The sequence below is a fragment of the Mugil cephalus genome, chromosome 14, assembly GCF_022458985.1.
Source record: "Mugil cephalus isolate CIBA_MC_2020 chromosome 14, CIBA_Mcephalus_1.1, whole genome shotgun sequence".
Taxonomy (NCBI): Eukaryota; Metazoa; Chordata; class Actinopteri; order Mugiliformes; family Mugilidae; genus Mugil; species Mugil cephalus.
The window spans coordinates 3274296-3300179 of record NC_061783.1 but is presented as its reverse complement, the minus strand read 5'-3'; the positions used below and the strand labels follow the sequence as shown (position 1 = coordinate 3300179).

The 25884-nt window shown below is 41.7% G+C and overlaps 1 protein-coding gene across 2 annotated transcripts in view; it reads right to left on the bottom strand.

Moving 5' to 3' along the window:
* LOC125020452 (solute carrier family 66 member 2) overlaps positions 1 to 25339 on the bottom strand; it is a 29866-nt gene extending 4527 nt beyond the window's left edge. The window contains exons 1-4 of one of the 2 annotated variants that reach the window (XM_047605792.1): positions 24482 to 25339; positions 23821 to 23954; positions 21181 to 21231; positions 13136 to 13352 (exon numbers count right to left, since the gene is read on the bottom strand). In XM_047605792.1, the coding sequence (XP_047461748.1) occupies positions 13136 to 13352; positions 21181 to 21231; positions 23821 to 23954; positions 24482 to 24684 (605 nt within the window). In that variant the 5' untranslated portion in view covers positions 24685 to 25339. The remainder of the gene's footprint in view (positions 1 to 13135; positions 13353 to 21180; positions 21232 to 23820; positions 23955 to 24481) is intronic. The other variant, XM_047605793.1, reaches the window with a different exon arrangement.
* Between the last annotated feature and the right edge of the window lie 545 nt (positions 25340 to 25884).

Sequence of the window (25884 nt, the reverse complement as noted above, 5' to 3'; positions counted from 1 at the left end):
AATGAGTTGGTTAGGTAGGGGGGATGGGCAGACAACATGAGTGAACAGAGACTGGGATCTTTTAATGCTCGCAATGTTTTTAATCGCATCAGCTTCTACAAGTTCATTGAGAATTACATTAAAGGGTGATTATTTATTAATTTTGTCCATGTTAATACCTTGGGGTTGGCGCACCCTTCAGAATTTTGACCAGGACTTTAATGCGTCTATGGATACATTTCCATCCAATTTAGATGTTTTTTTTTTGTTTGTTTTTTGTTTTCCGCTTGAAATTCAATTTGATCACCAGAAGTGCACATTAATGAGAGTAGGAAAGGGGGTCAGGGAAAGGCAATAGCAAATTTTCGACAATAATAACCATGGGAAATTGAAATAATGAATCTTCTCAGGGCACAGTCTTCTCAGCAACTCCACATCCTGTGGAACGTCTCTAACTATGAGACTCACAAGAGCCCTTCTGGCAGACACAGATTTGCTCATCGGGTGCTCATGAGCCAATCCAGGGCCTGAGTTTTACAGTAGAATATAAGTTACATAAGTATAGAAGTTATCGTTGTACAAGCGGCTGGAAGAAAGCACCCATGTGACTAGGGGAGGCAGAGATCCTCTAAGCCTAATCTCTGTCCTCTCGCGGGCACTGGGAAGCACTGTGAACTCAGCTAATGAGATGGAACAGGAAGTATAAGAAGAGTACAAGAAATGTAGGAATCCAGCCCTGGGGGCCAAACACACAACTTTATACATGTCAAACTCTCCAAAAATAGAAAAGGACACAAGGAACAACTGCATAAAGATAATGTGAGGATGACGCATCTAAAAGTCCTTTAAGGCTCCATCACCAACATTACTGATGGTGGTTGTGTGTTTTTCTAACTGTTTATTACAACAGCATCAACCCAAATATCGGCTTCTGCAGCTTGTGCGTTGTTTCAGGTAGTTTCTGTGTGTAGCAGTTCAAAAACTTTTTTTTTTTCTGCTGGAGGCAGGGGTACATGATAATGCTGCAATGCTGACAAAGAAAGGACTGAGCCAGCGCTGTGTCTACAATACATTCAAACACATACACACAGCTCCCTTCAGATATGCTTCCTAAAGCAACCAGCCTGCAACAATATGAACACATGCGGGGGCTTTTGAATTCCTTTCACTTTTACTCTGGTTCAGTTGGTCAGCACTTTCACTGAGAGAGTGCTAATGTCAATTTAAAAGGGTTTATTCCCAGCGGTGTGCATGACAGAATGAGTTTTATTTGCTCAAGTCTGGAGATATCAGTCATTTTGTCTTTCGTTTTCCCAAGGAAACAGGTTACAAGTGTATGAAAGGGTTGCCTTTGAACTAACTTCATTTTGATGTCGACAGTGCTGAGTGAAATGTGTCAGTATAATGATGGATGACAGAACGTCTCCTTTAAATTGAAGCCAAAGCAAGTGGAGCTCCCCCTGGTGACTGGCTGCAGTATAGGTCATAAGCTCCACCCCCTCTACGTTAGTGGATTAGACTACTAACTAAACTAAAACACTAAAATACACAACAAATTGTTCATTTATTTTTCAAGTATGGTTAATGGATAAAGTATGCTCAAGTTAAGTTAATATAATACTGATGGTTAGGCAACTGTGCATAAATTTCGTTTTAGTTAGTTGTGCGATGCTGTAGAATGGAAGTGACATCATGATGACAGTTCCCATTCCAACCACTCTGCTCCATGAAGTTCCGTGAGTTGAGAAAAAAAATAAACATGGACAAGTACAGTGTAAAATCCAACATTTCTTTGTAACTGGTGGAGGTAGAGCACAAACAAAAATGCTAGTGGGTCCGGTGGAAATGTGGGCAGGGGATCGATAACACAGTTCCACTCTAAGGCCGTAATGCAGAGAATCCCTGGGAAAACTGCGTCAGTGTTGTGCTAATGCAAGGAAGTGGGGACACATTGTCCATATTTATATACAGTCAACAGTCAGAACTGTTACTGCAAACTTTACAATGATGTCCTGAAGAGCAGTAGTATTTTGTTTAGCAGGTGTTCTAGACTTTTAATAGCATATAAAATTCTCCAGGTTTATTTCTTTCTTAAATGTCCTACACGTATTTACTGTACCAAATGTACCATGTGACTATTTAATCAATGTCACCTGCTGAGCTGAATTAAACAGAGCCATATTCAAGACAGAATTATACACAGTTTCCTCTTAGATTAGTGGAGTCATACTTTATTTCAGGTGAGGAGGGCAACTCTACTGCAACAAATCTGTGGAGGTGGAGGTGACTCTGGTGGTGGAGGTGATTCATATATTTGGATTTCCTATCAATGCAAAAGACAGGGGTATTACTTCTTGAAATCTGGAAGGATGTGTGACTTTAAGGATCTAAATAAAATGTCAAGAGCGTCAAGGGGGGATATGGGGGAAAAGTTTGATGTCAAAAAATCACCAGAGGTCACCTTCAGAATTTTCATGTTTCTCATTATCAGGACAAGCTAAATACAGCATGGTAGCCAGTCCATTGGATGTAATACCAATTGCTACTCAACCCAACCTCGGCATCCCGAGCCTCCACAGTCTGCCATCTAGCCTTTCTCCATTGCCACAGATAACTGAAATTGAACCTGCGGCTAACAGACGGCTGCGAAATTGCCTGGGCTGTGGTGATTTGCAGCCTAAACCCTGCGGCACCCTTTGTGGTTTTGTGGAAAGAAAAAGAACGAAAACAACATAATTTGACCCGAGGCTGACGTCCGTATTTGACCACATCCACTGTGCAATCAATTTAATATTCCGCTGATGTCAGAAAAATCATTCACAGCTATAATCTCACAATAAGGTCATAACCATTTATCCATGGGTCATGTACTGGTGGTAAACTCCTAACTGAATTATGCGTGTTGTGCCTGTCTCCCAACCAGTGTGCGTCCTCTGACAGAGCATTCCGTAATCAAAATGTCACAGAAAGCCCTGGCAGCAGGTGAATTATGGCGATGTGCAGGATGAGCCTTTGTGTTAGCAGATTCCCCGCTTTTGTATAAGCCTCTTAACAGATGTAAAAGTGGATGAGAAGAAATCGAGTGTCTCTCCTCCCCACCTCAATGTAACCCCAACTGTCTGCCCGTGTTTTCGCCTGGTTGGGGCAAAGCTCTGCAGCCAGATATCTGCATTATTCATGCTTCCTGCTTCACCTTAGACCTCTTCAGTTGTAAGACCAATGGTGCAAATCTTTCTACTTCCCCTACACTCCCTTCTTACTTCTCCCCACTTCTTTCCCTGCATCTTTTCAGAATGTCCCCACTGGCTTCCACTTTTCCTTCGCCTTTTATCACGAGCTGACTCTCTACAGCACGTCTCCCTTCCTCCCCATCCATTCATCCTCCCGCCAACATCTCCTATACCTCCCCCAACCTACGTCCGCGCACTCGTCTCTCTCAGGAAGGAGCTTGTTAGCTCTGTGGAAGGAGAACCTCCTTCCCCGTCCTCCCTCCTTTCCACCCCCGTCGTTCCTTAGTAGCCGCTGTCTCAGTTATGATGGTGTGTACCTGCAGGTAATGATGAGAGAGGTAGGATTTGCGTTTGATCAATTCTTCTGCTGGTTCCCTAATAAGAGGTTACGCAGGGAGGGCCAGGAGAATGAGGCGCAAACATGTCTGGCCACTTATTTGTCTCCCTGCCTGACACATATAGTAGGAGGGAGAGAAAGAGAAAGAGAAAGAACGCTCTGCTCAGGGCTAAAATGACGCCGTTGGAAAACAGAGCTGCACTAGACCAGGAAATTTCTACAATGGGCTCCAGATTCATTGTGTAGCATCACTGCCTCTGTGCTTTGCACAAAAAGAAGCACGGTGAAGGTTAAAGCACAGACGGCCTGATTTATTTATAGGCTTTTTAAGCAAAGATGAATGAACTGGCATGGAACAACAAGCTTTTAGAAATGGTTTAGAATTATATTTACAGAATAAGGGACACAGGAAGACAATAGAGGCGGAGACACTTTTACAGTGCAAGTAGTAAATATGGTTTGCACGGGGCTGCAAGTCATAAATCTGTAAGGCCTTACTGAATCACAGCACCATTAAAACATATTGCCTTTCATTTCTGATTCTTCAAATTCTTCAGTCTGTGTTGTTGTAGTACACTGTACATTCTGCACAGTTTTTTGTGTAGTGTGCAACTTTTGAAAAAGTGTTGTCTCAGATGGAGGATAGAATGTTAGTTCTGAGCTATGGTGCTAATGCTAGAGGTCTCACGTGCAGTATCATTACTTAACCCATACACACTGATCAAGGCTTAGCAATATTTAACGATGATGCTGTGTTATTGGTCCCAGAAACAACAGCTGCAGTTTCCTTGGCCATCACAGACAACAATGGCGTACACAAGGTGAGGATAATTTTTTGTGGCATAAAGTTTGTGTGTGTGGAAGCTCTGCGTTGGACAGAGATGATGCTCCTGCAAGGATCTGAAGTGCCAATCAAATTGTTTGGGCGGTTTTTATGTGTTGATGGACAGAAGAAAAACATCTGCATCACCATGGGTGTACCATGGCTTTGTTTACAAAGAATGGTACTGATTGGTTGTTGGACAATCCAATTGTGCACATGGTTTTACTCCGTATTAGTTGAAACACAACTCATAATGAAACCCAAATGGCGTGTTACTATAGTTTGTCTGTTTCATGCATTAGGCTGAGGAACGTTTGAGCCTCCTAAGCCTTTTCACTGCACGCACGCACACACACACACACACACACACACACACACACACACACACACACACACACACACACACACACACACACACAGTGACTGAGGGGTTTTAGGCAAACTTTGAAAAAAGACCCAGTCCGTTCAATAGAAATTAAAGTACTAAGTGAAGTTCTGAAAGATAAATTTGAGTTTATTATTTTACAAAAAATTGGGAAAACCATAAACAAATATTTGCAGAGGTGTGAGATTTCAACCTCTCTCCGTGCTTTCACTTGAACTTATTCAATTTTCTTCAGTTATAGAACATCTGACGTGTTTTTCTACGTCAACTTAATTTAATCTGCTTTTCCTGAACGTGTATAAACTCTTTAACACGAGTTGGTGCCAACTTTTTTTTAACTTAATTTACCCTACACTGTCTTCACCGTCTGTTCCTTTGTAACAGTTTGCTCTGCTTTTTTTTGGGAGAAATACAAAAAGATAAAACATTCCTGCACAGGAAAAATAATCTCAATAGGATATTTATCCCAAAGGAAGAGAAACAAACTGATTCCTTTTCATCTATCGGAAGAAAGAGGAGGCAAGCCCCCGGGTGAGGTGAGCAGATGGAGGGATGACGGGTTGGACAGATGATGTGAAGGTTCTCCAGCTGCAGTGAACCACAGCAGGGAGCTGAAGCTCTGCTCTACATCGCTGCTACACATCCACAGAGCCACAGGGGTGACGGCCCGGCAGCATCAGTAGTCCGTTCAGATATGTCCCAGCACATAGCTGTGTGCGGACAGCAGCCTGCAGGCTAAATAAGGCTCTGGCACCATTATCTAGCATACTGGGATGCGGCTCAAGACCGCAAGCCTTATAAGGCTGTAGTTGGCCGTCTGGATGTCCCATCTCCCAGTTTTGTGTTGTGTGTCTGAGTGTGTTGTTGTGTTTTATTTGTTTTATGGTGGGCTGGTCAGTATCAGTATATACCTCTGGCCCATCTAATAATAGCAGCAGCCTGAAAACTGCCCAGCAGACAGGCACACACCTTTCATCCGGCCTAATTCCCTCCATAAAGTATCTGCCTTCACAAATATTTATAGAGGCGCTGGCTGAGAGTTTCTCGTGGTTCCACATCTAGTTTCAGGTACTTAGAAAAGATTCAAGAAAATGCGTAAATGATGGTGATTTACTCCGAAAAGAAACTTTTTAAAATGAAACAATAGGAAACCTGTAATGAAGCAAAGCGAATGGCCAATAGCTGTTGCCAATTATGGTAAACAAATGAACCGTTCCCCCCTACAACACCAGCAGCACCACCGGGCCTCCGCGCTGCACTTTTTATTATTACATACTTTATGATAATTGAATATCTGTTTTCAGTTCAATGGATCATTGCTCTTGACCTTTTGAAAGGTGACCAATTCTCGATTTCTCCATGGCTAGATGAGCTGGAAAGCATAATGAGAGTGTTATTGCTCCAGTCTAAATACGGGTGAAATTTCGAGTTGTGGCAAAAAGTAAGCAGTGGAATTTAACAAAACACGGTTATGCAGCTAAAGAGACTGATTACACAAGCTGAGGCTGATGTATGGCGACACATTTACTTCAACATTTACCTTTTAAGGGGTGGACACATGGGAAGCCTTAGGAGGGACGTGGCAGCAATGAAATTCAGCAAATTTCAGTGATTACAGACAGAAGACCTGTGAGAACCACGTTCAGGCAACCGATGGGAGTGACTGCTCCATTTTTTCAAAGAGTGGTGACACCAAGTGGCTGCGTCCATACACTCAATAGGATACAATAAATGAAAATGAACACTGATTTCCATGATCAACTTATGCTGATCATAGTCTGGCAGCATGACTTAGGGGTGTAACGTTTATCAGAGGTTTTGGAAGATGATGTTTTCAGGTACAGTGGCCCTGTGTGGTGAAAGAGGCTTTGATGGATATGAAAACTGAATAAAAAAAAATCTTCCCTAAATGGCGCAACTGAATGCTGGTCGAAAAGACTCGGAGTTGGTGAGTAACCAAGATTGGAAAATGAAACAAACAATGTCAGCTAATAACTGCGGACTTGGTATGGGAACTCTATGACCTGACCTGCAAAATCTGCTGCCGAAGCACTTCATATACTGTGGATTTCAGAATGGAATAAATATGTCGCCAAATACTCACTAGGAAAGAACAGAAAGCTTGAAAAACAAGCCGTGAAATGAAAGAGGGAGCAGCAAATGACACCGCGGCTCAAAAAAATAGACCACTGGCTAGGACATCGCATACACAATGTATGAGCAGCATTAATGCAAAACCCTCGGGACCCATTACGGTAACAGGGCGGTTACTCGTGTCAAACAGCATCGGTGAGGTTAATCCAAGAGAACCTGGGGGTGAATTAATGTCAGATAAATACCAAATGGCTTTGGCTCAGACCTCGTGGGGGCAAGCGCTTTCAAAGCAGACCTCACTCCCCTCCCCCTGAACTCCATTCATATTTCATGGTTAAAAATGCTCTGCTACCGCCTGTCCAACAGTGTGTCATGGTGCACTGATGGTGTGTATACACAATGTGGACATCTAATAATTCATTCAAGCTTTTACCCTGCTTGGACTCCAACCTCTGCCTACTCAGATAGCAGGGGACGTGTCAATATGCAAATACAGAGAAAGAGTCTAACGCTTAAGATGTTCCTCCGGTCTGAGCCGTGGGGATGCTGGCTGCGTCGATAATTGGGAGGAAATCGCCATGATGGTTTTTCACACAGACGTGACTGTTTTTTTTTATATTTTATTTTATTTCCAGGATGGAGCACTCAACTTTACTTCTGCCATAAAATGCACGCGTTTATTCATTTATTTCAACTCCTCTCTCACTTGTGTGGAACTAAACAGCCCGAACATCCTGAACACAAAGCCGAACCTGATCTTAATCCTGCACCCAAGTTCTAATCTTAAAAATTAGGCTTTCATTACTTCTTCGATTTACAGGCTTATTCTTCACATCCGTGCAAACACACCATCACACACACACACACACACACACACAGACACCTTGAACGGAGCACGGAGGTAAAGTAACCTAGCAACAGCCTGCCAGACTCAACAGGTTGTGCGCATGGGGCGGAGAGCACACAAACAATAAACAGAACTGGAAATGACAATGTCCTCCGCCTTCCGTGGCAGCTTTGTGTGGCAGAATACGGTGCAGGCAGGGTAGCGCAGAACAACAGGCAGAGCTAACAAACATCCTGTTTTGCTGGGTGTTGCAGTATTTTGGAGTTGCTTCAGCCTCCTTTTAACAAAATCGCATTAAGCTCACAAAAATAAATGTCCGGGTATGAAATGTTCCCGCATCTTTCATTGGATTCACGCAGATGCTAGCATTTAAGAGTGTAATGATGACTTGTTATTGATTACATTGTGTAGTATGTGTATGAATATAGATGGTGTACTCTAACACATTTCTACATCCGCACCAGATGAAGTAATGACTGCGGCTGTACTTCTGGCCGCCAAAAATAAAAATATGATCATAACTCTAACCATGTGAAATACAGCGGCAGTCTAACAGATCAGTTTGTTTTCACTATGCTCATAAGAATATGAAGTCTACTTCCTTTTGTTTGTTTGTTTTTCCTTTCCTCAAGAACTATACATTTGAAAATATGCAGGTGATGATGAATTCATCTGCAACTATGTTGCAATGCTGCACACCGAGACAATGTGGTGAAGTCAGACAACATGTCGTCAGTGACTGGGTCGCTGAATTGTTCTGTTAAAAACAACCACGATGAAGTTTCACTGTTTTATGTGTTTTAGGGCAGAATTTTGTGTATGAAGGGAAACTATGCTAATTCCCAGCTCTATATTTCTGTTCAGGGAATCCACTACATTAGCTCTGCATGTTTTGTGGTTTCAAAAACCCTTATTTATCGTAAACAGACTGTTTATGCAGCCCCTCAGTTAATCCACTGTCTGAAATAAGCAGTTTAGCTCCCGTCTCTTCTGGTTTTGGCCGACGGACAGCAACCAATCAATCCATAACACAGACACTGGAGTTCTAAACACACTGTTAACCTACTGAGAAACAGAATTTGGCAGCTTCTCAAATCCATCCATAAGTGTAGAACTTTCATCTGGACTACGAGAACAAATTTTCTGCAGCAAAGGACCATACAGTAGGGCGTCCCTAAAAGTCATTACTTGCTTGTTGTGCGACAGCCAAGAATATTCCCCAAGCAGACCGTTAAGTCAGATTGTGTACATACTAGGACTGGCAATAGATTCAAATATTTATTTGGGATTAATTGCATGATTTCTGTAGACGATCAACACAAATGAATCACGTTTTTCCAGCTATTTCAACTTTGTTATATTCTTATCAATATGAAGACAAATATGCGTGTTACTATCATTGCAAAAATTCAAAACTATATCAAATACTAAATACTAAATATACCTTTGTTCTTGTTCAAAGAACCATCTTGCAGTGATTTGAGCTGAACTCGAGGTTCAACAAACCTGTTTCTTTATCCATTTCTGCTCTGCTCCTTTGACTTATTGCTGCCGTTCACAGAGAGTTCACAGCCTTAGTACACCGTGGAGTCCACCAGTCCTGTCCTGGAATCAATGCCTACTTTTCACAAGGGAGAAAGAACTGCATTTCTTTCGTGGATATATATCCTACTACACATGAAAACCTTTCAACTGGTGAGATATTGCGGAGTTTAATTTCTGCATCAAGTGCACTGTTTAGTCGTGAGTTATCACTCCGTGAGTAACTGGACAAATGTGGAGTAAATGCAGGCGACACATCCTGCTGCTGGAGCAAACAGCGGAAAATAGCCGTCGCTTTCGTAAGCATCAAGGGCAATCGAAACATTTTCTCATCAAGACTTTGTAATTAAAAGGAGAAAATACTTTTGCTAGAGCCTTCAAATATCACACGGGAAGAAATTTATCAAGGAAGTGACTAATGCACATAGTGATACGGCTGAAAGTCACTTTACACGTTCTTGAATGGCCATGCTCCAGTCCTACTACCCTTACGAAAGGAAAACATATTTTTTTATATATTGCATAAAAAACACTAATGTATTGCAGTATATTATTTTTGGAATATATTATATATTTATGTAATATATTGCAATATATGGCAAAATATACAAAAGATGGCCTCTTTCAGTATATTACAATATATTGGACATGAACATATATATGTGTTTATATATCCCAAAATATATGCAATTTTATATTTTTAAATGGCAATTAAATGGCGGGACTCTCTGGTTCGTGGACAACCTGCTCTACCTACTGTCAGTCACTCTACTAACAACTGTGGGCCAGTCACCACAACATATGTGCTGCATGTGGTAGAATATATTTATGCATAAAATAATATGGAAACATATTCAGTAAATATATGTACCGATATATGTTCAATATGTGGTTGGATATATTTTAAATGCGTGTTAAATTATATAGAGACATATTTACATATGCCGCTGAATGTATGCACAATATATGTATATATGTATACATACATGAGAACGAACATACAATGTGTATACATATATGGTGATATATACAGTATATGTACATGTAACATCACAAATATATGAATACTATCAAAAGCCATTTTTATTTTCTTTCAATCACACTAAAGAGAACTGTGGTAGAGAGCTTGGTTGACTCAACATTTCTTAACAGCGCAACATTTTTAAAGAGTGCCATTGGACAGACAATGTACAAAATATAAAATAATATAAATTAAAGCAATTTAGATTACCAGTCATAATAACTATATTTTTTATACATGATAAAATATGTATTATACAACAAGTAGTTCCGACCAATCAATCTGATTGGTCAATAAGACATTCAGAACGTGCTCAAATCAGCATTACAGCACGGCTGACTCATCACTAAAAATACTGCTCCGCCAAATCTGTGGCAACATTGTATCTATCTCCATGGCAACACTATAACTGTCAGAGCTGGAGCAGGAAACGGCTGAAAAATACGTTACAAAATGGATCGGTTTGTTGTTAATCTCATCTGGGACTAGAAAATCATTTCTGTTGCTAGGTCGTTACCAAGGTTCGGATTACTTGCTGTAGTGGTGAACTAGGTTCCACTACACATAGGAGTCTACTGACGTGACTGATTGTGTTCCAGTTATTTTCCAAAATGCTGCAATATATTTTTGCTTCGTACAGATAGCTATCCCACTCAAAAGCCCACTCAAACTGACGGAACGATTACCACCTTTGTCTTTGTGGGGATGTTTTCTGGAGGACTGCAGAAAGCAGCCAACTCGAAATGGTGCACGGCAAAATGCCCCGATACACAGCCACAACATTAAAACCACTGACAGCAGAAGTAAATGACTTGTGACAATTCAATGTTGTGCCGTTTGGACCTGGCAGCTGATCAGCCAACACTAACAACACGCCAGACACTATAGGACAACCTCAGAAGACCCATGTCCATTCTCTGATGAGTCACGGTTGTTTTGGAAGAGGCCTCCACAACCTGCCTGATCGGTGTAAATCAATCCATATATGGCAGTTACACAGAAATTGAGCATGAGCAGCAACATCGTACATCATACATCAGACGGCTTGAAGAACAATAGGAGTTGCAGACAAAGTGATGAGAAGGTAGCGAGCACGCGGAAATTAAGATTAAACAAAGCACGGGACGGAGACGGTATGGAAAGGCCCAGCGTGGGAGTTGTCACGGCCGGTTAAGTGGACAGGCAGCCCTGCTGGAGCTCTGTTATCTTTCTGCTGCAGAAAGCCAACCAGCAGAGAGGGGGCACAAACTGCTCTGAGGCGGGACACACACTGCGAGAAAGCTTTTTATCAAGCCAGTGTGCTTGGTGAACAATCTCCAACATGAAAGTCTTTTAATACAGACACTATCAGCTTAATCGCTCCAACATCTGTATCTGTGCCCATTACTTTTCAACTTCACTCGTTTCCTGTTATCGACTTTATAAAAGTGCTGTGGGATTAAGATAGCATATACCATCTGAACAAATAGACTCCAGTGTACTGCTACACTGGAATCGATTTTCTAAATGTATACACTTTCAAAAATCAGGGCTTCTAATTACTAATTAGAGACAATATAAGCTGGAGTCATTGCTAGTGTACAAACACCCTGAGAGCTGCCTGTGATGAAGTGGCACTCATAAATTAACATTGCTCATTAGAATAGAGACATTATCATTAATCAAGGATACAATGAACTGTGTTTGCTTTACTATTAAACTGATTGGAAATTGTACTTGAGAATTCAATAGAAAGAGAGAAGTGATGGTCAATGTTTGTTTTGCATTCAAAACTGTTTTGACTGGTGGATTTTCCCCCAAACTCTAATTTACGGTGTACGCCTGGCTCTGTCTCAAAGAAACATCATGGCAGAGAAGTGGCTGCGTCGAGGCAGAGGGAGAAATAATCTTTGGTGCAGTGGTTAGCGTTGTCGCCTCACAGCTTGATGGTTTTGGGACATACCAGCAGACTGGGTCTTTTCTGTGCGGAGCAGGCATGTTCTCCCTGTCCCTGTGTGGGTTTTATTAGGGTACCTCAGCTTCATCCCCCTGCTTGGTAGGTAACTGGTCATTCTCTGTGTTAGTAGTGTGATAGACGTGCTAGTCCTCTGATAGATGACCAGGGTGTACCTGCCCCTCTCCCAATTATATCCAGAGGATAAGCAGTGATAGATAATGGTTGGATGGAACTGGATATATGCCCCAAAACAAACCCACCGATCAGAAAAAAAAATGACACAGAATACACTAACAATATTTCATGTGAGTTTTTTGAAAACTGAAAATCAACTTTGAGAGTTGTAGTTTGCTTCATTTTTAAGTGAGTGGCACAGATGGATGATGCAAGCAAGGGAAGTTTCTCTTCTATTACATATTTTCCCCAAGGAACAGTAGTGCTATGATTCTTTAACATCACTGATGATTTAGTATTTAGCATATGTATCAGTCACAAATCAGACTGTACAAAAGCAAAATCGGAGCAGTGAAACTGAAGCTAGCTAGTAAATATTGGGGACTCATCTGTCTATTCATGCTTAACTGCAATATCATCCAGCAGCACCCACACATAGGTGTGTAAAACTGCACCACTGGGGTTACTGATTACTGCCCATGTGTGTTTGGCAGAGAAGTTACAGCAGCAGAACAGACAGAAGAAATCTTAATAATATTTCAGACAAGTTGACTGAGCCTTGGCAGGTCACTGCTTTTATGATAGGGGAACAAAAGAGTTCAGTACAGTTTTTCTGCAATTGCTGAATTTCAAATATTACCACGGTGCTGAATTTGGATCTACATTTCAGTGGAAGTGCGAAATTGATATCACCCAGAGCTCTCATTGGTTTCTACTGTGTCTCCACTGAATCCTTTATTTAAATGACGGATGGATTGAATCTGTACCTCATGCCCTCTGTTGACTTGTTCTGATAATTGCAGTAGAGCTGCGGTGTGCCGAGCATCGCTTCGGAGAAGACAGCTAGGAAGCCCAGGGTCTCCACGAACAGCGCAGAGTCCAGGAGGAGGTAGGTGATGTAGGCCGAGACCAGTGTGAAGGCCAGCACACACTGCAAGTAGTCCACGAAGCGACTCCATGACCAGAAGTAGGTCCAGTCAAAGTCTAAAGGTGCACAACAGGGAAATGACACGTTAGACCAAAGAAACTGTGACTTAAAACATATAAGTCAATGAAGCTGAGTGGTTAGTTCATGTGTTGTGTATCACATACCAGGGGAATGAAGTGTGAAAGATGTGGATAACTACCAGGCATGGAGGATCAAAACTGTACTACTGGCCGTATCATGCTCAAAAGCTCAAAATGGGGATTGAAATTTGGACATTTTGGTTTGTGTAGTGTAAGATTTGTCAATTGTGGGTCAGCTTAATGGAAAAACATTGCTAGATTGTCTTGTCAGTGAACAATCATTAAAAATAGCGAAGATTCCTCTTCTGTGGAGCATGGATGTGATTTACTTTACACGAATCTGTGAATTATTTTATGAGATCTCCACCATGCAATTGGAAATATCATGCCCAAAATGTAAGTCATGATTAAAATTACAAAATATACGTACAGGTACATATACCTGTGCTGCACACATCAAAAATTGACAATAAAGCTGACTTTGACTTTGAAGTAACAACTTCAGACACTGGCGCTACCTGTTTGAGCTTTGGTTTGGTGGTGAATCATCCACGAGACACTTCTAGACGATACCTCTCATTTTGGAGAACTACAAGAAATCATGTGCTCCTATTCCTGTCTGCTCTTTTTTTAAGCCTCACAGAGCATGCGGTTTGTGAAACTTTTTTAAACTAACTTCACACTCCAGTTGCGAATTTTCACACCATTCCCACAGTGCACTTCTCGTAGTGTAGACAAAACATACCTGCTACACATATCTGTACTGTGATCCATTTGAACTCCTCATTATGACTGTTGTAAAACACAAACATTTCACTTCGAGGTCGTGGAGGTGGGAAGGTTTTATGGGAAGCTGTGAAAAATGTGTGGTAGTGGGCTGGGTGGGAACATGGGAACTGATGAATGATTTAAACCCTGTTATCTGAACCGACAACACTTGTGCGCTTTTCTCTGTGCAAATGATCAGATAGAGATTCTGAGCACAATGACACTGGATTCCTGTTATAAGTAACAAAGCCAATACTAATCATAGTGTGATAAAACCTCATGGCTACAACGTGTCAACAATTGCCACAGGCTTTCCTTTAATTACACCTACATGAAGCGATGGAACACATGGTGCCACATGGTTTGAGGACTGGGAAAGCCATACATATATAGCTGCTTGCATAAAGAGAGCAGAGGAGATTTAACCATGAAAACCTAATAATGGCCGAGAGCTAAAGTGTGTTTGTTCCACTGCTGTATCGTAAATGGAATTTCAACACGCCTCAAATGCAATAGAGTTCATTTGCTTAATCACGTCTAAATGAGGCTTTCAAAATATCTAAGTGGCACATCTAAGCACTCTAAGGAGGCCCAGTGTGCTTGCATAGGCCTCCAGAGATGGGGAAAACAGTAGATAAGAAAAAATATAAAAGAAATACAACAAAATGTCTAGTAGGCTTTTGTTTGCCACAACGGATCATGTCTAAACTAAACAAACTTATCTTTCAAGGTGAAATCACATGTGAAGAAACGGGCATTCATGACATTTGGGCCACAACTGAATGAAATTTTATTTCATTAGAGAATTAATGGTGCCCAATTCTGACATTTAGATGGCATTTATAAATGAATACACATGGCGGGCACGTATGCTTGGAAAGTAACCTGGGTTTCCAATAAGGAGCCAATGCAATTATTCCTTTTTGAAGCACAAGTTAAACGGATCCAGTGAATATAACCAAATAAATCTCAGGGAGCCGTTCAAGCGATGCCACAGATCTTCTGTCAACCTGTCACACATGGCAAAACCTTAAAAGTATCGAAGATGGCAACACAATGCAGTGTTGAACAAAAGATAAGCAAATGCAAGCTTTTAAGAGGTATACTGTGGGATGTGTTTTGGCTCTTAGTATGATGAACACAAAGGATACCCACTGAGAGTTGCTATATGAACTGTAAAGCAGGGATTATCCTATAGGTGCAGATGCTGGTTGTGGTTGTGAAGGCCTGCCTGCAGCAGAGCCAGAAGACTGTGAATCTGAGCCAGCTAGCACCAGGGTGGCAGAGTCTGATAACAGCCGAACACAGAGGGAAGTGATCTGGGGCAATAGAGCAGCACCCAGTGCCAGGCTGGCTGCTTAAGGTACACACAGCATGACAGGGGGCACAAAGCAAAACATACGATACATGCCATACACTGCGGGCCTAAGTCGTGAAATTACAAGGCACCATATAAAAGGCACACATGCAGCAGCAGTAGCTGGCTAGTGACCATTTACACTGTTTTGCTGTATTAGCTTTATGGCTAGTTAGCGAGCTGTAATGTTCTACCTACTTAAGCAATGTGTTGGACCAAGGCTAAACACAGCAAAGTCAAATGCATTTAGGACCTGGCTTTAAAGCTGTAAAAGTATAAAACACCAAGACCCAGAAACCGAGATAAAAGAATGAATACTGGACTAGTAGCCCAGAAGATGCAATTAGCATGTTAGCGCCAACAATGATAGCTTAAAAAGTGTCCAAAATATGTAGTTACTGTAAAAAATGTTGTACTTATGCAACAAAATGTTTTTTTTTTAGATTATCAATGCCAAGGTGTAGCCATACTTTTTGATGTGTTTGATTGTGACATTATTTACTTATTGATTAGGCTGCACATGCATTACCACTAGCGCAGGATTTAAATTTTCTCTCCAAGATTCCACCGATGTCAGGAAGTAGAGGCCTGGGAAGAACTAATGCCATGACATTGAAGATGTTTTTCTTTTTCATTCTTGATTCTGCCGTACCGTACATTTAATTCATTTAAAGTTGCCTTTCCCAAAAGAAAAAAAAAGTGGCGCAGAACACGGTGATCGTGACATGCTTTTTAACTACATGTGCGGTCCCAGTGCATCGCTTTCCTGTCTTCATCTCCAAGTCCTCTAAAACATGAGGAGGCACAACTGCCTCCAGCAATGAGGATTTTGTAGGCAGAGCAGTGTCACTCCATTTCACACTTTCACACTGACCACTAAAGGATGCTTAGCACAGCAGTGTACCTCGGCCATTCTCTGCCATACATCCTCTCGTGCTGTGCCACTTGTGTACCCTGGGGAACTCTCATCTTCCTCTTTAATCCCCATGCTGTGTGGCAGCCGCGGTGTTACTGTGTGGAAACGGACTTCTGCTGCACACAATGGACTCCTCGCAGCGGCTGAAGGTCTCGATGTGCAGTCCTGCAGAGTTGCGGTACATGTGCAGGAAGACACGGGTCAGAGTCGGAGATTACAATTGCTTGCTTACCAACCGGTTCTTGACAGCTTCCATTAGGCCATGGAAATTCAAATCTACAGGTATAATTGAAATAATCGCTGGCTCTCACTCAAAAGCACCCAGGTGAAGACGGAAGAACGTTATGATGAAAGGCAGTTATAACAGCCTCTGAAAGTGATTTCAGAGGGCTTCATTTTGTCAAACTCTGACAGGTAGCTTTTTCGAGGTGACTAATAGGCGTTCAGTGCCAAGTCTCCACAACTTTCTGAGGACTCAGGCTAAAAGTTAGGTCCCTACCTGCCCTTAGGAGTGGGATAACTACTGTGCACCTACAGGATAAGGTCATATATTCTAACCTGCCAAACACAATGAAGGTGCAGAATCCGGTGGGACCAAAAAGAGCAAGGAGCCCTAACCAGACAATAGAAAGAAATGGATGTCTCTTGTACCTCTGTAGCATCGTTGGGCCTGGGCACATACCTTAAGCACAGGGACAGTTGAGAAGTTCCTTTTTCAGAAAGGTCAAAATTTAAAGTTTTGTTGGCTGTGCACCTATATGCAATGACAATAAAGTTGAATCTAATCTAATTGAAAAAGGACTTTTCTTTCAGGTATTATCAATGTACTTATTCATTGGGATACTCTGTTTCCAGGTGTAGACAGCACGCTGAGAAGGAACAAAAATGTTGCCGATAGAAAACAAATGTCACAATAGCTTTGTGATAACGCCGCATGGGATATTAGCAAGTACCCCAGTCTGTGAACCATGATACCGTGTTTTCCAAGTGTAAAGTACCACCCCAAAAGAAAACAAAAACAACAGTGCCCACGGCAAGTTGCACAACGCAACTTGCCGTGGGCACTGTTGTTTTAGAAACGTGTGAGGCTACAAAATATCTGCAACTAGACTGGGAGCCAGAGGAACTTCAGGGTCTTTGAATATTTTGTGGCAGAAAGCATGTCTGGGGTCACCAAGTTTGTTATACGCAGTGAATGGACAGAAGAGTAGCGGCAACGCAGTCACACACATCACCTGGTTCTGACTGGTGGAAAACAGGACAAACTGGAGCAGCCAACATCAGAAACCCCACATGACAATCCACCAGGACAGGCCAAAAGGAAAAAATATAACCTACGGATGTTAACCTCTTTGCTCTGAATAACTAAGCTGTCCGGTCTTGCTGTCTAGTCCATGGAAGCAGATTTGATAAACATGACTGACATGCAAAGAACAGGGCAGCCTCAAGATTAATTCTGTAATAGAACCCAAGTGACAAATTTGAACTGTGCCTTTAGTTAACAATCATAGCTTCCTCCCCCTGACATTAAATTAAAATTTAATTTAAAAAAGAATTCTCACTTAAAACTTAAATGAGAGTACCCTGACCTCAGCGATCTTTTGAAAGATCTCAAAAAGCTTATGCAGAGCTTCTTCCCCAATGCACATTTATTCCTCCTATCAAACACATTCTCCCCCGCGCGCTGAAAATGTGCTGACCGAATGAATGCAAAGATCTTGGAGACGATTTACAGCTGTAATATGAAAAGCTGTCAAATAATCTCAAGACTGTACGGAGCTGGAGAAAGAACGAGGCTGTGACAGGCGGAGCTGCTGCCTCTTGTGAACAAACAGGAGTCTGAAAACTCGCAGGCTCTCCCCATGGAGCAGAGCCGTGGTTTACGGTCATCTTGCCGGGGAAGATTCGTTTTTAAGCCGCTGGGGATGATGATTCAAATTTCCATCTGTATTCTCTCTGTCAGGCCATTGAAATATGTACATTCACTTTTTCTGCAATTATTCCATCTCACTTTTTCCTTGCAAAGCCTCCACCTGAGTGATCACCACCATCTAGGATTCTGACACCAACCAAATGATCAGATCTCTTAATCTCCTTAAAGGATTGCGGCGGGCGGTCTTCCATATAATCACACTGAGCTGCTATAACACCAGGACTCATTCCGTCTGAAAATTACACAGGCTGCAACAAAAGACATATTGTACGGCACAAACGTGGCCGTTGGCGTGATTGAGACCGGGACACTGCAGGAGGTTCCCTGAACCTCTCAATTCCATGGTGTTATCTTAGCTACCAACTGAAGCCTTATGAAGTACAATATCCCTACACAAAATGTTCACAGCTAGGCATGTCTACATCTATTTTACCATCCTAGGGAGTTTGCGTTTCTCCTCTTTCAGTTCTTGTTCCACTCTTTGAAGGAAGTGCCTGGTGTGATAACAACACTTTGCTTTTTTAAGAAACATGTGCGAAGATTAATGCTTAGAGAACATAAAAGGGAACATGCTGAACAATCAGAGATATGTACAGGTAGAGAGTATGTCCTGCTGATCAAACATCACTGTGGTGAATCACTGAACATGAAGTTCATCTACCTGATGGCTGTGGGCTCTCTAGAACTAGTTTTTCCTGTCCTGTCCTTCCTTCCTCCTCCTCCTGCCTATGTGTGTTCACACTTTCATCAGTGGCAGACAACAACATGCCTGCTCTTGATATTTCCACCAGCGGATCAATAAGCAGCCGCGGACCGGCGAAGCTGCAATCAAAGAACACGGCTTTCCGTCAGCTCTAATGACGCTTGGCAGAGCTCGCTGATCGATAGCCATTCATGGAAGGTCCAGCCTTTGGCCCAGCGTCACCCGGCTTTTCATATCTGAGCCAGAAGTAACTCTGCAGGTCACTGGCAAAGTGGAATGGACAGAAACAGACTGAACCACGTGAAGCAACAGTGCTGACGAAAATGGTTTCTGCTTTAATGACTTTAATGGTTCTAAGGAAATAAAGAAGGGTATTCAGGCAGTCCCAAAAAGAGAAGATACGCAAAATTCAAACAAACTGAGCCGAGTGTATTCTTTGCCTGTCCAACTCAAGCATATATTGCTTCCTGTCGCCATCTAGTGTCCGTGCCAGGTCCGTACCAACAGCTCCTTCTACAATAATTGCAGTGTGCATAAATATTCTACAAATAACCATTTAACAGGTTTTTAGTATGGAAAGTTTGCTTATTTGAGAACACTCATTATAATTTTCTCATGAATTCACTTCATACTGAAAACTTGTTTGGCGTAATACGGTTAGAACTGGCAAGTGGCTGAAGCGTCATAGTGACGCCTGTGTTTTTGTTCATCCAGCTCATGTGAAGTCTGACATTACAGAAGCAGTTCTATTTGGTATTTAGTCTGAGTAGATGTTAGCAGACCCACAGCAGGAAAAAAAACACGTAAAAAGGCAACAAAACCTGATTTCAAGTTTACAAAGAAAGTCTATCTTTAGGAGAAAACATTAAAATGAGCTGCACTTCACGTCGGTCAACAAGAAAATAATTCGGATGAATCAAATCGGAAAAGCTCTGGTTCAATTCCATTGTGATGCTATGGTTTTGGTCCAGGTATTATGCGTGCATAATCATTGAGACAAGAGGTTGCTAATGTTGTCCATGGACGTGGCCACTAAAGTGCATAATTTTGACAGTTTGAACCTGCAGTGAACAGTACAGCTGCACACCAAGATGCTCTTACATGAACAGTTAAGGCTGGTGATAGTTTATATTTTTGTTACTGTCAGCAACTCCATTACAGAGACAAGTCAACAATTTGTTAGCCCATCTCAGGCATCTCTGCCTATACAATGCCCATTTGTCCCTGCTGCGGATGAAAATCTTTACAAAAACACAAAACAAATACATATATTCATAATATTTTCAACAGCAGGACAGAAATCCTAACGGGACTGAACCTAAATAAACCAGCTAACTAGCCACACATACACGGATATCCAGAAGACGCCGCTTCACTGTGTGTCTGCTTTGATGCGGCCCATCTCTACAAAGCCATCACGAAGGACGTTGTGCTAATGCTAAGTGTATTACATATATTTCATAGAGGTTTGTTAGAAGACAGCATTCATTTAGAGCATCTTACTGTGCATAGACCAGCCATTTGATAAGGAGCTTCACACTGACGGATCAGCGCAGAATAAAATGAACATGCAACAGTTTAAGGGTCATTATTCACACGGAAAAACACACTTAGTTTGGAACAATATTTGCACTTTAAGCCACAAAAACATTAGAATAAAGTTATGTGTCAGTGAGTAACTTAATAGTCTAGTAAATCTCTGCAAACAGATGACAAGTTCAGAACACATGAGTTTCCATTGTCATTTCATATATATATATATGACTGAATGAATGTAACATGCAAAAATCACTTTTACAGAAAGCTTAACATGCACTTCTGCCGAGTGCGTGCGGTGTAACATGCTCTGAAAGCATCTCAATAGTGGCTGCAAAGGACGGGCAGTGAATGTTTTCCATAGCTCCCAAAACATGAAAAAAAAAACTACTGTACATGCAAAAACAATGGGCTCATGCTTCATCTAAGCTCGGTGGAAGCAGTGTTAGTCCGTATCAGTTAGTGGTGGCTGGGCTGAGGTGAGGGCCAAGCTGAGTCATTATCATGCATGACACAAAAGGGGATGGAGAGGGAGAGGCAGATGGACTAGGACTGATGTTTCATGGTAGACACAGTAAGCTCTGTACATACCCAGAAAGTGCCTCTTAGGGATTCTGACCTCCTCGTCCTTACTGTCTGTTGCTACAGACAAGAAATAGAGAATGAAGAAGGAAAAAAAAAGAGCTTGTTTGTTCTTTTCTCTGAGCTAGAGATGAACCGTCACCTGACCCATGAGGCCATTGTCTGACTTCCTGATTTGTTGCACCAGTGACCACTGAGTATTAGGTGAAAAAGACTACAGTAGGGCAGCAGTGTTCAGAATACGCAGAATATGCTCAAATGTATTTGGTAATGTTGCATTTGAAAAGCCCTGAAAGCAGATTTTGTTTAGTGAACTTCTCTCTGCCTGTTACGAAAGAAAAACATGAGAAGAAGAGAAGGCAAAATTATGTGAATTTCAACAAACCTTGGTCAATTTCCGTGATCTAATTTCTCAACCTTAAGCATCAATTTAATCCAAGTCAAATCTATGCAATTGATAACTTACTAAAGTAACTCAAATTGCAAAAAAAAATAATAATAATAATAATAACAATAAATAGCAGATAAATCTCAGGGAAACTGTTGGCTTTTGACTTGGCAAAGATTTTATCAACTGAACCAATGCAGTAGAAACACTTGCACATCAGAAACTTTTTCAATTATTTATTGAACAAATATATCAATGCTTTTATGCTTCTGTGAAAAGAGGAAGTGCAACCTTGACCTCAGAAGATAGTACTGGTCCCATTTAACAGAAATAACTTTGCGTATGTGTTTTGAATAACTGACCACCAGTGTCTGACCATGTCTTGCAGAAATGGTCGTCCACTCTCTGTGCAGAACTTGTTCACTTGCAGGATGTTTGAGGGTTAACTTGAGCGAACTGCTTCTTTGTTAAGTTTTTTAAACAGCCTATGTATTTAAACTGTAATATAGCTTTAATGTTCCTTCTGGCAGCGCACCATGCTGGTCCACTTTGTGTAATCTCTCTTTGATTACAGATTTATTTTCGCATTACAGCGCAGAGTTAGTGTTAGAGTTGTTGATTCTGGGATTAATTCTGAGGCTTTTGGAGATTTTATTTTTGTTTTTTGGGCCTCAGTCCGCTGAGGCAGCCGGTTCAGGACAAAGTGACAATCGTTTAAAATAGATCCCACTTAAACATGATTATTTAGACATCTTTAAAATGTCATAGGCAAGCCACAACTCCTTTTTATTCTGAAGGCTTAATAGAGCTTAGATGTCGGCTTGAGGACACCACACACTTCAATAGCTGAGAATAGCCAGGACATTAAAACAGATCCAGCTGTCAAACAATAATAACAAACAATATGTTGTAGTAACTTCTTTTTACAAGTGAAGATTTTACAGTGTAAAGGATAAAACACACAGCACTTTCTTTGTGAGAACTGAACCAGATTTAAAGTTTGAAACCTTTTGTTGAAAGCATTTCTTTCTATTACGAGATGTCCGTTTAATCAAAAACATACATATGTTGCAGCTTTGTGATATTTCACTTGAGAGGTTTTACACTTCTAGTTTTTTTTGGCTGGGGAGGCTGCCAAAGTAACAACAACAATAACAAGAAGGAAATACTTCGACAAAGTATGTGGGAAGTTATTGTACACATTAGCATCACATAAAACCGCAACATGACGGTTTTATTTAACCCTGTAAAATGTGTAGATTAGTGAGCTTTAGATGGGACTGTAGCTGAAGTTCGTCTTTCCTTAACTCTGCTTTCATTCATTAAGATTAGCTAATCTAATTGACTCCCATCTTAGCAATAAATTCCCAGACAGTCAAAAAGTACTAACAATCCTAAACAGGCTGTAAAGGAACAGCACCGACCATGGATAGCACTCGATGACTTTAAGGCAGCATAGCATTTTAGTCACATTGACAAGACTCCAAGAGTCACATTTATCATCAACATGGCCAAACGGCTCCGTGTTTTCATTTATGAACGGCTCATATCTAACACTATTTGTAATGCTTTTACTCAGACTATCACTGTGATTCCATTGACATTGTCGCACACAGAGATTTCCGTTATCTGAGGTTGAGCCCACGCACATTAGCACATGTACAGGCACAGCTGAACATCCAAGCCAGGAGCAGTATGTCTAGCAGTGCACAGGACACGTGGCGCAGACTTCAAACACATGACCCGTGAAACAACAGAGGGCCCTGTCCCTAATCCTTGTATAGAAAAGCGTGCAACAAGATTTATTGTTTGCATGTGTAGTTACTGAATAACTTCGTGTGACGGTCGCGCTTAAGGTTTTACTTCTACTGAGCTACACTCAGGTCTGTTTCAGTTAAGCTTAGTCATTTGGTGTTAGTGCCTCTTAAAGGCACATGACACCGTGGCAGATTTGGATCGCCTTTAAGATTGTTTCTGTCAGTTTGAGGAAAAAACGTGACGTGTTCAGGCTCAGACTCCAGGTGAATATGGTCATTTCAAAGAGCTTAAGGCCAGTTAATTCCTTAAGTGTACAATTAAGCAGCAGTGAAACCTAATTGTTTGGTTACAGAATATCTATAGTTCTTAAGGATCCTGTCCACCAGGTCACGTGCAACGATCTCCAAACTGTCACACAAACATGCACTCACTCATGCACGATTGAAGTACCAGAGTGTTATCTGAACTGTAGAGAGAAAAAAAGGAGGGGGAGGGTGTCTGACCTATGAAGGAGCGTCTCTTGGTGTTGAGTTCAGTGGCCATGCGGACGCCGGTGCACAGGTTCAGCATGGTGAGCATGGTGCAAATCATGATGATGCTCTGCCACAGCAGCAGTGTCTCGAAGTAGCGGCCAAATCTGAAGGACACAAATAAGTCAGTGTGTGAGCTTAAATGTCGGTCTGCATATGTGTCTCTAATGTTCACACATTATCTGGGAAAATAATAAGTTGAATAAGTAGTATCTTTAAAAACAAGCATAAACAGAATGGAGCTCGGTGGAAGAGAATCTACATTCTCTGTTATATATATGCTCTTACCCTTATTTTTCTTTTCTTATTTGCTTAAGTCTAGTTTATGCTATACAGTTTAAACCTTTTGATAAATGGCAAGTAGCCACAGTTAATAATTGTCATACATCCTATTAACCAAGCAGTTTTCCCTTTGTTATGTCTGACATTACAAAACTATTGAAGGTCCATAAAGGCCACATTTAAAGCCGAATTACAGGGAACATCCTAGGGATTCTTTCAAAGTCCAAAGTCTTATTCCTTATGTTTGACACACTGTCTGATAAGCTAAATGAGAAAAAAAGAACTATAAATTGTCGGATTTCGCAGTGGAGTGTCGGCCCCACATTTGACCGTGTGAGTAACAGCCTGTTACCTAAACAGTATCCGGAGGATGTTGGCCACTAGCAGGACCAGGCACACGTAGGTGGAGAAGCCCTCTGCGTTCTGGGTCCGGCGGATGTCCCTGTACTGGGGGATGTAGGGCACCACCCCACCGAACACCATGGCACCAGCAGCGATCCACGACACCAGCGAGTTAAACACGGACAACATCTGCTCCAGCACCTCATCTTCCATGATCGGCCGCACCGCCTTGGCAAGGAGTTTATCAGGAGATATCAGCTGGCCGCCTCCGGCTCCTGGCAAAGGGCTACAGGGCGTTTATCCTCCTCGGGTTCCTCGGGATGACTTGAACGGCGAGGGCAGGGGAACATCCGCGTTTTGTGAACATTTACACTGCTCGCAGCGTACTGCACAAACAAAGAAGCAGCTAATGCCACGCCATCACAAGCAGAGCCGCGGGATGCCCGGGGGCTTTTACACTAGCAGCCGGAAAACAATAAAAACAACAACAGCGCAAATGTGTCAATTACCACAAAAAAATATATATATAAAAAAATAGCGATTGTATTTGGAGCGGCACAGAGATTTGTGAGTTAGATGATTATCTGCTCAACCTGTCCCATTCCCCTGATTCAATATTTCTCTTGATGCTAGAGAGCGTTGTTGTTGTTATTGGAGAGACTGCGCGTAAAACATTACAATAAGGGTCCCGAAACTGCATACAAAGCCCTTGAAATATACAGGAAATAAAATACTACTTTCTGACCAGAGTCGTTATATTACAGACCAGCCTGTATCCAGTGTTTTCTCTTCCGCGGTCTGTCACGCATTTCCTGAAACGTCACGTCAAAGATGTCCGACTCACTCAAGATAGTTCACGGCCTGCCCCAATGCCCGTCAGCTGCAGCTCCAGGCGAGGATTTGTAACATGTAGCTGCGTTATCTCGGCAGTTCATTGACTGTCACTTTTTTTTATCCTTGGGGCAATTTAAACCTCCAGAAATGATTACAATAAAAAAGTGTCAGGCACCTTTATATTTGTTTTTTGACTACCTAACAACCCCCAAAACAACAGCAAAAAAAAACAAAACATTGATCCCAAACTGATCAAGTATCTGTGGGATGATCCACAGAGGCCCCTCCCCTTTAACCCTCAGGATCCAAAGACCTCCACTAACAACATTGGTTACCAGACACCACAGGACACCCTCAGAAGAACCATATTCATATTCTGATGAGTCACAACTGTTTTGGAAGCTCAAGGGAGACCTACACATATTAGGAAGGTGGTCATAATGTTATGCATGATCGGTGTATCTCTTACACATGTCTAATCAGGCTAATTGCCATTTAGTTGCGGTAGTCTAGTCCTCACAGTGTCATGGATGGTTTGCTGCAGTGCTGACCTGGGCAATTTGTTGCTTTAAAAAACAA